This window comes from Tachyglossus aculeatus, chromosome 16, assembly GCF_015852505.1.
Source record: "Tachyglossus aculeatus isolate mTacAcu1 chromosome 16, mTacAcu1.pri, whole genome shotgun sequence".
NCBI classification, from domain to species: Eukaryota; Metazoa; Chordata; class Mammalia; order Monotremata; family Tachyglossidae; genus Tachyglossus; species Tachyglossus aculeatus.
In genome coordinates this window covers 12994472-13010036 of record NC_052081.1, presented here as the reverse complement: position 1 = coordinate 13010036, position 15565 = coordinate 12994472, and the positions used below count along the sequence as shown (strand labels likewise).

At 45.0% G+C, this 15565-nt stretch overlaps 1 protein-coding gene across 1 annotated transcript; it reads left to right on the top strand.

Moving 5' to 3' along the window:
- Nucleotides 1–770: 770 nt before the first annotated feature.
- Nucleotides 771–11063, top strand: ARPC5 (actin related protein 2/3 complex subunit 5). The gene is made up of 4 exons (XM_038757931.1): nt 771–953; nt 6528–6600; nt 7101–7277; nt 9707–11063. Exons 1-4 carry the CDS (start codon nt 811–813, stop codon nt 9767–9769), a joined length of 456 nt encoding a protein of 151 aa, XP_038613859.1. The 5' UTR covers nt 771–810; the 3' UTR covers nt 9770–11063.
- The last annotated feature ends 4502 nt before the right edge of the window (nt 11064–15565 follow it).

The following is a 15565-nucleotide window of genomic DNA, read 5'->3' as shown; positions in this document are numbered from 1 at the left end:
TCAGCGCGGCTCGGTGGAAAAGAGCCTGGGCTTTGGAGTCGGAGGCCGTGGGTTCCAATCCCGGCTCCGCCACCCGTCAGCTGTGTGACTTGGGGCCAGTCGCTTCCTTGGGCCTCGGTCCCCTCATCTGTAAAATGGGGATGAAGGCCGTGAGCCCCACGTGGGACAACCTGGTCACCTTGTAACCTCCCCGGCGCTTAGAACGGTGCTTTGCACGTAGTAAGCGCTTAATAAATGCCATTATTATAATTATTAATCACGGCGCTCTGCACAACCGTCAGCTTTCAATAAGTACCACCGAGTGAGTGAATGATCCGCGCCTCTCCCCGCTCTGCCGGCGTCACCTCAGGCCGATGTGGCGGCGGATGAAGGCAGGGGCTGGGGGGATGGCGGCCGCCTCAACGCCCCCCTCCATCCCCGCGGTGGTCGCCGCCGCCTCGCCTTCAGCATCCTTCGAAGCGGCCCCTGCGCGCTCTCGCGCGCGTTTCCAAGGCAACGCCGGGTCACGTGGCGGGGGCCCTCCACCAATCGCTGCTTCTCCCCTCCTCGGTCCCGGCCGCGGTCCTTCCCTCCTCCCCAACGGCCCCGCGCCTGCGCAGTCCGGGCCGCGCCGCCCCGCTGGCCGAATTGGGGGGGGGGGGCCTTTTTCCGGAGGAGCGCGCGCAGGCGCAGTGGGTGGGGTGGGGGCCTTTTTCCGGAAGAGCGCGCGCAGGCGCAGTGGGTGGGGGGGGGGCCGGCGACGCCCCAGAGCGGAAGAGGGCGTCGAGGGCGCTGAGGGAAGGGGCCGCCTCAGCTCAGCTCAGCTCGGATATGGCGAAGAACACGGTGTCGTCGGCCCGGTTCCGCAAGGTGGACGTCGACGAGTACGACGAGAACAAGTTCGTGGACGAGGAGGACGGCGGCGACGGCCAGGCCGGGCCCGACGAGGCCGAGGTGGACTCCTGCCTGCGACAATATCCTTCCGCGCCTTCGCCCGGCGGCGACGAGGCGGTTGCCCGTTGACGGGTCGGTTGCCCGTTAACGGCTCTGTCTTAGAAGCCGTAAAAAGACGAGACGGTTTCCCGTTGACGGGTCGCTTTCCCGTTAACGGGTCTGTCGGAGAAGCCGTAAAAATACGAGACGGTTTCCCGTTGACGAGTCGGTTGCCCGTTAACGGCTCTGTCGGAGAAGCCGTAAAAAGACGAGACGGTTGCCCGTTGACGGGTCGGTTGCCCGTTAACGGGTCTGTCGGAGAAGCCGTAAAAATACGAGACGGTTTCCCGTTGACGGGTCGGTTTCCCGTTAACGGGTCTGTCGGAGAAGCCGTAAAAAGACGAGACGGTTTCCCGTTGACGAGTCGGTTGCCCGTTAACGGGTCTGTCGGAGAAGCCGTAAAAAGACGAGACGGTTTCCCGTTGACGAGTCGGTTGCCCGTTAACGGGTCTGTCGGAGAAGCCGTAAAAAGACGAGACGGTTGCCCGTTGACGGGTCGGTTTCCCGTTAACGGGTCTGTCGGGGAAGCCGTAAAAATCCGGCCGAATCGATCCGTCGCGTTGACGGGGCGTTGACGGGGCGCTGACTGAGGGCGGAGCACTGTCCTAAGCGCTTGGGAAAGCCCAAGGTGGCAACAGAGACGGCCCCCACCCAACGGGGGGTGGGTGGGCGTCGACTGATTCTTTTGAGGGGCCCTGACCCTCCCCACCCCCGCCCCTTCATCATCATAACGTTGGCATTTATTAAGCGCTTACTATGTGCAAAGCACCGTTCTGAGCGCTGGGGGGGGGGGGGATACGAAGTGATCGGGTTGCCCCACGTGGGGTTCGCAGTCTTAATCCCCATTTTACAGATGAGGTAACCGAGGCTCAGAGAAGCGAAGCCTGGTCCCCCCCCCCCCCCCCCCCTTTTAGACTGTGAGCCCACTGTTGGGTAGGGACCGTCTCTGTGTGTTGCCAATTTGTACTTCCCAAGCGCTTAGTACAGTGCTCTGCACGTAGTAAGCGCTTAATAAATACGATTGACTGATTGATTGATTGATTTAACCGTGTTGATCGGGCGCTTCCTATGTGCAGGGCGCTGGGCTGAGCGCCCCGTGTTTAAGGGACCCCTGTGGGATCGGCTCCCCGGAATTGACTTTGAGACTGCGAGCCCCCGGTTGGGTAGGGACTGTCTCTAGATGTTGCCAGTTTGTAACAATAATAATAATAATAATGGCATTTATTAAGCGCTTACTATGTGCAATGCACTGTTCTAAGCGCTGGTGAGGTTACAAGGTGATCAGGTTGTCCCATGGGGGGCTCACAGTCTTCATCCCCATTTTACAGATGAGGGAACTGAGGCCCAGAGAAGTGAAGTGACTTGCCCAAGGTCACACAGCAGACAGGTGGCGGAGCCGGGATTCGAACCCATGACCTCTGACTCCAAAGTCCGGGCTCTTTTCACTGAGCCACGCTGCTTCTCTAAATACGATTGATTGGTTCAGTCGTATTTATTGAGCGCTTACTGTGTGCAGAGCACTGGGCTAAGCGCCCCGTGTTTAAGGAACCCATGTGGGACTGTCTCCCCGAAATGCAGCCTCTGGAAAGGTCGGCATTTCCCCTGTCGTCCCCCCAACCTGACAATTTCATTCATTCATTCTGTCGTTTTTATTGAGTGTTTACTGTGTGCAGAGCACTGGACTAAGCGCCCCATGTTTAAGGAACCCTTGTGGGACTGTCTCCCCGAAATGCAGCCTCTGGAAAGGACGGCATTTTCCTCGTCCGCCCCCCCTCAACCTGACAACTTCATTCATTCAGTCGTGTTTACTGAGCACTTACTGTGTGCAGAGCACTGGACTAAGCGCCCCGTGTTTAAGGAACCCTTGTGGGATTGTCTCCCCCAAAATGCAGCCTCTGGAAAGGACGGCATTTTTCACGTCCGTCCCCCCAAACTTGACAACATTCAGTCGTATTTATTGAGCGCTTACTGTGTGCAGAGCACTGGGCTAAGCGCCCCGTGTTTAAGGAACCCATGTGGGACTGTCTCCCCGAAATGCAGCCTCTGGAAAGGTCGGCATTTCCCCTGTCGTCCCCCCAACCTGACAATTTCATTCATTCATTCTGTCGTTTTTATTGAGTGTTTACTGTGTGCAGAGCACTGGACTAAGCGCCCCATGTTTAAGGAACCCTTGTGGGACTGTCTCCCCGAAATGCAGCCTCTGGAAAGGACGGCATTTTCCTCGTCCGCCCCCCCTCAACCTGACAACTTCATTCATTCAGTCGTGTTTACTGAGCACTTACTGTGTGCAGAGCACTGGACTAAGCGCCCCGTGTTTAAGGAACCCTTGTGGGATTGTCTCCCCCAAAATGCAGCCTCTGGAAAGGACGGCATTTTTCACGTCCGTCCCCCCAAACTTGACAACATTCAGTCGTATTTATTGAGCGCTTACTGTGTGCAGAGCACTGGGCTAAGCGCCCAGTGTTTAAGGAACCCTTGTGGGACTGTCTCCCCGAAATGCAGCCTCTGGAAAGGACGGCATTATCCTCGTCGCCCCCCCCCCCCCCCCCCCCCCCGCCCCAACCTGACAACTTCATTCATTCATTCAATCGTATTTATTGAGCGCTTACTGTGTGCAGAGCACTGGACTAAGCGCTTGGGAAGTCCAAGTCGGCAACAGCTAGAGACGGTCCCTACCCAACAACGGGCTCACAGTCGAGGAGGGGGAGACGGACAACAAAACAAAACAGGAATAAAGGGGATAACGAAACCTGTCCTGTTCATTCATTCATGCATTCAGTTGTATTTATTGAGCGCTTACTGTGTGCAGAGCACTGGACTAAGCGCTTGGGAAGTCCAAGTCAGCAGTAGAGACAGTCCCCACCCAACAACGGGCTCACACCCTTTTTTTTTCTGGTTTGGAGGGGAGATGGGAGAGTGGGAGAGCTTAAATCCATTTTCCTCACCCTTTTAGGGGCTCCCCTCTGAAGCACAATGGCTTAGGGGAAAGATCACGGGCTTGGGAGTTAGGGGTCGTGGGTTCTAATCCAGACTCCGCCACTTGTCAGCTGGGTGACTTTGGGCAAGTCACTTCACTTCTCCGGGCCTCAGTGACCTCATCTGTAAAATAGGGATGAAGACTGTGAGCCCCACATGGGAAAACCTGGTTACCTTGTATCCACCCCAGCGCTTAGAACAGTGCTCGGCACATAGTAAGCGCTTAACAAATACCATCATTATTATTTCCGTTCATTGGATTCTTTCGCCTTCCTTGGCAGTTTGGCTAATTGACTGTTTTGAGGCTAGGGTTCACAGCTCTATAAAAAAAAAAAAAAGGTAGGCCATGGCAGATCGAAGCCTGGGGAAAGGAACCCAGGCTGCTAGAAAGGATGCCTGATAACATCGAAGGAATGAAGGTTTAAAAAGCAGCCCCACTGAGTAGAGGCAGATAAATTGCTTGAATTCTGGTCTCTGGTTTTCTCTTATCCTTTCCCTTCCATTTTAGATGCTGCTCTCTGCTTGAATTTCTGTTTGAACTTGTGCCTGCTGTGAATATTCACACCCGGTTGTGACTGTACTTTATGACATCCGGTAGGGAAGATGTGAGTCTCCCTGCATCTAAAACAGGTTTTAAAAATTCCAGACCTAAGTTGTTGGAATTCATTTTTTGCTATTCTAGTTCTTGAGTTCAGGAAATGAGGAAGGTAGTTATAACTCAGGTCTTTTAAATGGTAGTTTAAACAGGTTGATGAAGAAGTGGACCAGAAAATAAGTTATTTGGTTTATTTCTTGTATTACTGCTCATTTAAATTCAAATTAAAGAGACCTTGCCATTCAGTAATATTTCAGTTGAGTTGCAAAAGCTTCGGCAGGCTCACAGCCAAACTCGGATATCTGTGATCAAACTCTCTTAACATTTGCCACATTATGGCCGTGTAATTAAATATTATCAGATATTGTCTAGCTCTTCATCGTTTCTATACAAAGGACCTTATAACTATTGATGATTTCAAAAAAGAGGGGGGTGGAAAACCAGTTAGCTGCAGCCTTGAAAACAATTGTAAAACTGTACCTTATTCTCCCCCCTCCACCTGCTCAACTTTTTATCTTAATCTGCTGGCCATTTCTCCACCAGAGGGATAGTAAAGTGAATAAAATCATTTCTCCTACTTGCCCGATATTCTCCTTTTTCTTGCTCTGGATTGTAATGTGTCCTGATCTCATGATATACTCTTCCAAGATAATGTGTTGATGGATCTGCTTCTTCCCCAGTCAGCACGTACTAATATGCAGGGAAAGAGTGTCTGCTGTAAGCTGTGGGTGACAAGGGACAGTCTTGCCCTCATGGAACCAGTGTCTGCACTCAGAGATAGAGGAAACAGATGAACTGACTGTGGGGTTTTCCTTTTAGGGAAATAACTGTACATTCTCTCTGATTGGCTTTCACTTTGTCATGAATGCTTAGCCAGTAGTGTTTCCAAGGGCGAGAATGAGACTGTAGGTGTAGTCTATAAATACAATTTGCGATAACCTTTCTGAAGGCAAAATTTAAACAAGTTAAAATTAGGAAAGAGGAAGTTATTTTTCTGCCGTGCCTCTTCCGATTAATTGTTTTGGTCCAGTATCTGCGGGGTTAACTGAATTGTAGATCAATTCCAGATTATTTGACCATTCTGAATATTCACCTTCAAAACACATAAAGTCAGTGGCAGGCTGACCCGATATTTTATTTCAGTAAAAGTCTCACCGATAGCCATGTACTAATTCATGGTACTAATTCATTCTGTTCATTTGTGTTACATGTTGAATGATAGCTGGTTCCCAGATTTACTTAAAAATGAAATCCCAGTAACAAGGCCAATGTATTTTTTTTCCTCAATCAGAATGAGAACAAATGACATAACCTTTGTTCTATCATGAGCTTTGTTTATATAGTCACTAATATTGAACAGGCTGTTCCAGTGTAGTTATTTCTACTGTAATCTGGCAGCTGTCTTTTCAAAGAGCCTCAGATTGAGGCAGTTACATGGTAATAACCATTGATTCAGTGGGAATTTTATAGTTGGTTTGAAGATACTACCGATGCTGACATTTCTGGCTACAAATTCCTGTATTAAGTCCACCATATTTCTCATTGTTATTTTACAATATTAAAGATTGTGAAGTTGCAGGAACACAGAGTACTTTAAAGTAAGACCGAAGCAGAGGCTTTGAAGCTTAGTAGCATTATGCCTGACCAATTCTATGGATATACACACAGCCATTTCTTCCAGCACCAAATCTACCTACACCACTTATGGATTTTGTTATGCCCAGAACTTTTTGTGCTGTGGAGGAAAGTCTCCTAATACTTTATAGCCAAGATGTGAAATGGCAGTAATAGTGTTTATCAGAAATGACTGCACTCCTCTTGGGTTTCAGCTCTGTGCATTAATTGACTTTCTGCATTCATAGAATTGAAACTTTATCTTGCCACTGTGCTGGATGATTTATCTAATGGAATATTTAAATATTTAACATTTAAAGAACAATTCTAATGCTTTCGTGAGTGTTTGGCTTTCCTTAACCTCCATCACAGGGAACATGACAGCTGCATTGCAAGCAGCTCTGAAAAACCCTCCAATCAATACCAAGAGTCAGGCTGTTAAGGTGAGTCTGTAATACCATTATGATGATGTCAGTCATGTTGAAACTCATCCACCTGAGGTTTGCAAAATGAGGTAATTTTTTGGAACAAAATAAAGGTCACTCTCAATAGCTTTTTCGTCCCTTCAGTGAATCAAGGTTATGATCATGATTATCTGATACATTATAAAATATGTCAAATATAGAAGCCATTTCAGCAGTTTAACTTAAATTTTAGGGAAGAAAAGTGCATGGTTTATGAAACTCTGTGGGGAACCCCATAAAATTAACCACCCTGCCACCTTTTCATTTCATCAGACCTGTTTTTATCACTGTTGGTAGGTGGGTGGTTCTGCACAGCTCGGGTTGTACAGATTGGTCTCCAAATCACATGACTGCCAATTACAGTGGTTGAGGCTCCTTTAGAAAAGACAGAAAATTTGTGAAATCCAGACTTATGATCCCGACTTACGGAATACCAAAGGTTCTCCGTTCCCTCTCATTACGCTTTTATTTGTTTGCAGGATCGAGCAGGCAGCATTGTCCTGAAGGTGCTCATCTCTTTTAAAGCGAATGATATTGAAAAGGCAGTTCAGTCTCTGGACAAGAATGGAGTGGATCTCTTAATGAAATACATTTACAAGGGCTTCGAGAGTCCTTCGGATAACAGCAGTGCTGTATTATTGCAGTGGCACGAAAAGGTAGGTTTATAAGACATGAATCCATATGTTCCTTTCAAATAACTCAGAGTTACGCACCCTTCCCGGTTACTCTCCGTGATCTTCAATATTTCAGGTAGTTACTTGAAAATAAGTTCCACATCGTTTGTGGAACTATCTGAAAACCATCGTTGTGATTATACATGGTGTGTATTAAAGTGTTGTAAACAAAAGTAGAACTTTGAGTGATGGGGGGAAAGCAGAAAAAGTGAACTTAACTTCCTTTTTCTTTGCAAAATGCTTGGCAAGAAAAAGTAACAGTAGCAAAAGTCATTTAAAAAGTACTCTTGGTAAATGATGGTTGGATCTGCACAGCCCAAGTGAAGAGGAGGATTGAAAAATGACCTAGTAGGTTTGTTTTATGTACAGGACTAGTGTTCTGGTTGGATCTGTATATGAAGTAAATCCATTGTAAAATTGCTTAATCCTCCATTTCGCTGGAATGGTACAAACCTAGTTTTAGAGGGCAAAGGAGGATGTGTACATTTACACACACTCGTAGTTGCAGTATGTTATGGTTTGCAGCAAACATTGAGTATGGCTGAAAATCGAGTTACTTTGCTCAACACTAATACAGTGTCTGCTAAGTTTTCCCAACAGTCCTGATTGTTAAAGTAGTCGTATCCTATCTCCTCCCCCAGTTCTGCAGTTAGATCAACATCCCTGTTATCCAGCTGGGTCATTAAGGTCCAAAGATATTAAATAGATGCCCCCAAGATCACATAAGTTGTGCCTCCATGAGGCAAAGGTGGTTTCGAGAGAAAAGATTTGTTTTTGAAAAATATCACTTTGGCCATCATCCTCCTAAAAGAGCAATCCCTGAACCAGAGAGACAAAATAAACATGAGTAGCTTACAACGCTAGACCCACCTCAGTCTGCTTCGGGGGTCCTAGGAGTAATAATAGTACAAGTAGTATGGTTAAATGCAGTGTACTGAGTTTTGGGGAAATACAAAAATGAAGCCGTGACATGTTTCTGGCTATGAGGAGTTTACAGGAAAGACAAAAATATTTTCTTAGAGTAGTTAGAAGTAGTTGAATATGTGTTTGTGTGTGTTGAGAGTGGGTATAAATAAATTCGTAACCCTCTTGTCATTTTATCAACACATTTCATATTTTTCCTCTCCAAATCTAATCCAGCATCCCAGCGTTGTGCTGGCCTGGAGGATGGGGTGCCCTAAGGAAACTACTACTGAGAAGTCAAGCAAGTTTCTATAGGGTGGGTAGAGGGGAAAGCAGAGTCCCTGATAATACCTACCAAATTTTCAGGTAAACCATACTCAACTGTCACCAGATTCTCTTCCCCGGATCTCTTTATGTTTCTCATAGTTCTACTAAGAAACAGCTAAGGTTTGCTAACTATCATCGAATTTAAACGCCCTGCAGTTTTCACATAGTTTCCTATTGAGCCAACCACAGGATTGCATCTGGAACTTCTGCTTCCTAGTGGTTTGTCCATTAGTACATGCTTTTTCCCTACAGTTAAAGATTAGGTCATGGCTGTACACTCCCAAACATTTAGGACAGTTCTCTGTATTCAGGTTTGCGATAATTAGAATTAATTAAAATGTCACTATCTCTTATTAGATATTGATGTGGGGAAAAAAGGTGTTCAGATGTTGACATATTGGCTCGAAATAGCTCAGATTGCACGGCAACAGTCCACGTAGATTTCCACACCTATCACTTCTTGCAGTTAATCAGTAGTATTTACTAAGCACCCGTGTTGAATATTGCACTTAACATTTAGGAGACAGTCGAGTAGTTAGAAGACATAAACCCTACCCTGAAGGAGCTTACATTCTAGCAGGTGTGACTAAACACAGGAGAAATGGATGTATGTGTTAAATGCTTAAAAAATAGGATGTGTAAGTCAATACAGAAGTATTACTGATGGGTATGAGAGCTTAATTATGTAGTTGGCACAAAAATTCTGAGGTGGCATTTGGTGGGGGTGGGCAGGATAAGATCTGTGAGAAGATAAATGAGTTGGGGAAGGCCTTCAGTATGGCTTTGAAGATGGGGAGAGGAGCGATTTGGTGCATTTGAAGAGGGAGGGAGCTTCAGACAGGAGGGATGGTATGAGAAAGGGGTTGGACGCAGGAAAGATGAGGAGGCACAGCGAGGAGAGGAATGAAGAATGTGAGCTGGGGTGTAGTACTTCTTTCCCACTTTATATTTGCTTATTCTTGGATTTGTGAACTTAAAATTAGGTGGGTGATCCAAACTTGTTGATCTTGTAACTCTTTGAAATGACAATTTAATTTGGTTGCATTTCTACATCTGTAGCTTTGAGTTTGATACACAGTCTCGCTCAGTGGACCAGTTCATTGTTTATGTTTGATTTTTTTCCAATCAAAACTGCAGCTTTGATAACTTTTCTCAACAGTTGCCCATTTCTTTCTTTGCAGGCCCTTGCTGCTGGAGGGGTGGGGTCCATCGTTCGCGTCTTGACAGCCAGGAAAACAGTTTAGTCCAGCGGAGGTGGCTGCCCGGACATGAGCAGAAGTCGCTGGTACAAAGACCAAAACCACCAAATGCCACCGCTGCCCTGTGGGCCGCCGCTGTCTCTCTCAGCTTTGTCTTGCTTCTTCTTTCATATCTTAAAAAAGCATATCAGCTTTTCTTTAGGAAAAATTGGGATTGTATAGGTGCATTCTTTTATTTAACAGGAGGTTTTTTTTTTTTGCTCTCAAAAAAGAATTTTAGTGATGTATAAACTTGTTTGTACAGGATGATTTGCATTCACTTGTAATATTGGCAGATTTTTAACCCCTGTTGGCTGGATCTTCCAAGCAGATGCTGAAATTTTATTAGAACTTGAGGCAGCATCTTAATTCTTGCTAGTCAGACAGTGTTTCATATCAGAGATGTATTTTGAGAGACTGGCAGCTATTAACATTGCAAACTGGACCATTTGTCTCCTGATTGAGCAGAGGGGGCAGCAACTCCGGGGACACATGGAAGAAACCTGTATTTCAGCTCTGGTTTTGTTTGTATCTTAGACTCTGTGCTGTGAGTTTTGTGTTTCTTCTCAGCCTCCACTGTTTTCCAATTGGGGTTTTTTTTTTCTTTGTGTGGGTGGCTGTTCAGACTTCTGAGCAAGGGATCATGTTGTCTTCAAAAGTAATTGTGAGCCCTCACAGCCCAACTGGCTTAGTTGTGAAAGAATTGCCCCAGTGAAATTGTCCCACTGTAGGAAGCTGTGATCCTAATGGAAAGGGTTGCAGGGATTATAGTGCAGTTCACACTTTGGACAGTACCTTAAAGGAAATGGCTGTTCTCTCAACACAGCACGTTAGCTGCCTTTGATAATATGAAATGCACAACTGCTATCTCACGTGCCGTATAAGTGTCTCAGATCAGTGTTCTCCAGGAAGTTGGAATCCCGAAAAACTCAGTTCTTTTGGACCCAAACAGAAACACATTCCTGGTGGTGTTTTGGTGCTTTTGGAAATGGACCACATGGTAAAAATGTTTACTCTGTTGGACAACTGAAGTCACCTCACAAAAATTGCAGGTACTTTTTAAAAGCTTAGTCAGAAGCCCTGTAGCAAACAAAGACATGGGATCACCCTGAGTGCGTATAACCAATAGAGGAAACCAGCCTGTATTCCGTATTTGCATTCAACACCGGTTAATTAATATATTACCGTCTCACATCAAAACTGGTGCAGAAATTCAGAAGACTCTTGCTGTTTTTGATACCTGCTTTTTTTGTAAAAATGAAAAAAAATCCAACAAATAAATTGTCATTGTTGAATATTTTATCTTTCTAATTTTTTCAGTTTTGATAATTGGGTAAGTTTTGAAGATAAAGATTTTCTAGTGGCAGTTGTTACATGGAAGAGGAAAATGAGGTCAGATTCTTACTAGCATCTGGTGTCCTGGCACTGTTTGGGGGCTCAGATAGTTCATCTTCACATGGATTTAGGATGAAGTGGAGTACAGATGCACCATTGTTGGTAGACCATTGGTAAAGCCTTTTATCTGGGCATCCTCCATCATATATTTGGTTCAGCGGAGCAAAGACAGAATCTCCAGAATAGACATTAAACAGGAATGTGTAAGGGAGACCCGTAGTTTCAGCTATGATTTTCCAGGGCAATCAGTGGTACTTATTGAGCGCTCACTGTGTGCAGACCACTTTAGTAAGCACTTGGGAGAATGCACTGTGACACAGTTGGTAGACACATTTGCTGCCCACAATGAGCTTAGTGTCTAGAGGGGGAGACAGACATTAATGTAAATAAATAAATTACAGATATGTAGTTAAGTGCTGTGGGGCTGAGGGAGAGCTGAGTAAAGGCAAATCCAAATGCAAAGGCAATGCAGAGGAAATGAGGGCTTAGTGGGGGAAGGTCTGTTGGAGGAGGTGTGCTGTTAATGGAGGCTATGTAGTTTTAATAAGGCTAATGAGGTCACCTGGCCCAGCTCTTATCCTCACTTCTACCTCCATGCTCGTTCCTGACTTTGGTCCTATTTTCAACCCTAATCCTCAGTTCCAGCCTCCAGTTGTAACCTGCCCAAATCCTTCATAGATTTTGGTATTTTCAGGAAGAGCTAACTCCAGATAGTTGAAAGGATACTGACTATTACAGAAGTGGAAGTAATGAACATGGGAAACAACGAAAATTTCTCGGGTACTTACTTCCATCGAAGCCTTTTACAAAGACCGGAAGGCCACGTGCTCCTAGTATCCGGCATCATTTCATGAGATCTGCGGTGCAGAAAACATGGTTTCAAGATGTTCTTGACCTGGGGGGAAAGATCTCTTGGGCATAAATTTAATATTGCTGCTACATGTAGAGGACTCAGGTGTCGAAACGAGGAGGATGAGAAGATACAGTTTCCACCCAAAGAGCTATCCCTTTCAGTGTTCAGTGGTTAACAGAGGGTTTAAAGATCACCACTTTATCCAATATGTAATAATAATATCAGGGTGGACATAGTCCCGTCCCACACGGAGTTCACAGTCTAAATAGGAGGAAGAACGGGTATGACAATGTCAAGAAATAATATGACAGTAACTGAATGTAGAGTATACCAAAGCTGTTGTAAATCCAAAAAAAAAACCTCTATTCTTCAACTGGCAGGAGTGGCTCCTATATTGTGCTATGGTGTCCCAGCAATGCCTTACTGAGGGTTTCTTTTTGTTAGAGAAGTAGTGTGGCATAGTGGATAGAGCACAGGTCATGGGTTCTAATCCCAACTCTGCCACTTGTCTGCTGTGTGACCCTGGGCTGTCACTTAATTTCTTTGTGCCTCAGTTATTTCATCTGTAAAATGGGGATTGAGACTAAGCCCCACGTGGGACAGGGACTGTGTCCAACTCTGTTTGTACCCACCCCAGCACTTAGTTCACTGCCTGGCACATAGTAAGTGCTTACTTAACCCATACCATCACTATTAGTATCGTTACCCAATCAGTAGTTGAAGCTTAGGATAGACTTGCAGCAATCCTAGCCTTTAGCTGAAACCTAATTTTGTAAATTTAAACAAGTTCCCATTTGTTCCCTAATTTGTTCAAATTTAAATGCCTCCCACCAGCAACTATTCGATAACGCTCAGTTCTACCGAAATGCACGTTTCACTACGCGTTTTGTTAAGCTGTTGATGGGGAAATAGGGAATGTTCATATGACAATGCCAGCACCATAATGGAAGAAATGGCTTCTGCATGTCCTTGTGTGTGTGTGGTTGGAACAATGTGAGTTTTCCTTAATGCAGAATTTTGGAAGAACAACCCCAGCGCTACAAGGGAACGTGTCGTAGCTGCACACTGAAGTACTAAACTCAGAAGATCGTTCAGGTCAGTTAGTACTTTTAAATAGTGAAAAGTTAGAAGTTAAGATTAAATGAAACAGGAGGTGAAGAACCAGTAAAGCACAAAAAATAATCTCAGAATCCTGACATCCACACTGCCTCCCCCACATCATTAATCTCGAGTGATTTACATCTGTAGGTATTTCCTTGCCCATCAGGGCTGATGGGTTTTAGAAATTTTATGTTAATCAATCAATCAATCGTATTTATTGAGCGCTTACTGTGTGCAGAGCACTGTACTAAGCACGTGGGAAGTACAAGTTGGCAACATATAGAGACAGTCCCTACCCAACAGTGGGCTCAGAGTCTAAAAGGGGGAGACAGAGAACAAAACCAAACATACTAACAAAATAAAATCAATAAAATAGATATGTACAAGTAAAATAAATAAATAAATAAATAAATAAATAGAAATGCTGGCCCCTAAAGCTGATGCCCCAACTTTTCACACTGGCTTCACCAGCATCTAGAGCAGGACTCTACACTTTATGGGCACTTGAGAATGGTGATGTCTTTCTGGAACTGTTTGAATAGGGGAGAAACTGTCCGTGGTCATTTGTTAACTGGGACATACAAAGCGCTGGATTAATTCTAAAGGTAGAAGGTACAAGCCTCAATCAAAATCCTAGCCTAGTTGGGAAGAGAAATTATTTCAAAGCTTCAGACTTTGCCAGAATTGACTGCACCCTTAACTAAGGCTTCTGCACTTAGGAGGAGAGCCAAATTGAGTGAACATGAATAAAATTATCTTTAGTGGTAAACTCATACTGCTTTTGTCTTTCTAAACATCAGGGGTTTTTTTTGTAAGACAAACACCAGTGTGTGTGATGGCTTACTTGGCACCATTTGTACATTTTTTCCCATGTCCATGTAGCATAGCACCACAAAAAGCAAGATGAAAAATTCTAGGTGTCTTTGAAGTAGTCTTCCCCATCTAGAGAAGTGGAGCAACAAGGATTCTCAGGTATGTAATAATGATCTGGTTTTGTAGTGGTACTTACTCTGGGCCGAGACACACAATCATTGCCTTCCAGGAACAGTCTCAAGGATTTTAACTGTTTTCCTTCTATAAGGAAGGGGGACGGGGTGGGGAAGAGAGAAAGAAAAACAAAGACTATGTAATCTTTGTTTTAGCTACAGCAGCCCTCCGATCCGTCAACATAATGTATGAGTTTCACTGTATTGCAGAGCTCTGTACCAGAGATTGAGTCTTGCCATATAACCAGATCCTGCCCACAAGCACCTTGCCACCCCCAGGTCAGAAGTCCAGTGAAGGAACAATCTGGTTTATTGTTACAGTGATGAGTCAGATGTGACTTGGGCCAGGAATGTTTTAGCGCTATAGTTTGGTTTGCCTTAAACCTCCGCTACAAAAATGCTTCTTCCCAAAATACCCAACACTGCATTAGCCAGTTTTGCTAGCTGTCAACTCTAGGGCTATGCTGGCCTCTAGACTGTAAGCTTGTTGTGGGCAGGGGGAATGTGTCTGCTATATTGTACTCTCCCAAGCACTTAGTACAGTGCTCTGCGCACAGTAAGCATTCAGTAAATATGATTGATTGCTCGTGCTTCGTGGTCAGCCTGAACTTCAGATTGGTTCTGCTGAAGAGTTGGGATTTCTTTCACATGAACCATCAGCTTGGTGGGTAGAGATTACCAAGTTATATGGGTTCCAATCCCACTGAGTGAGGCAGTGTTGCTCTTCCAAGAGGTCGGCATTAGCTAATAGAGGCTTAGTTCTTCGGGATTCTGGAGTTTTCCTCATACAGCCAAAATCTGGGACTTGGCCGCTGACAAACAAAAACATGAGGTTTAGCTGTCACCATGAGCATTTTAGGGTTTAGCCTCGGGATCAGAAATTTGAGATTTGGCTTACATCCCGCTTCCCAGTATCCCAAAGAGCTTCCCCATTCTCCTTTGTGCTGCTGCCCTACCCCCCGCCCTTTATAAACTGTTTTTGGATTAACTTGTCTCTACTCCAGTCCTTAGAACAGTGCTTGATGCATATAGTAAGCCCTTAACAAATACACTTTGAGGGATATAACATGAAATTTGACTTCTCTAAGTATTTTTGGACAAAAATGGTGCTGGTGGAAACTGGCAGTGGACAATTAAGGGTATTGGTAATTTTATCCTTAGTCCAGCCACTGACCTAGAAATAGAGATAACTGAATAGCATAACAATAATAATGATGATATATAAGTGCTTACTATGTCCCAAGCACTGTTCTAAGCCCTGGGGTAGATACAAGGTTGTCAGGTTGTACGCAATCTGTGGGGCTCACAGTCTTAATCCCCATTTTAAAGATGAGGTAACTAAGGCACAGAGAAGTTAAGTGACTTGCCTATGGTCACAAGATTTAGTGATAGATTGAATAAGTGGGTTGAATGAGAGAGAGAGGAGTCAAGGATAATGCCAAGGTTATGGGCTTGTGAAACACAGGA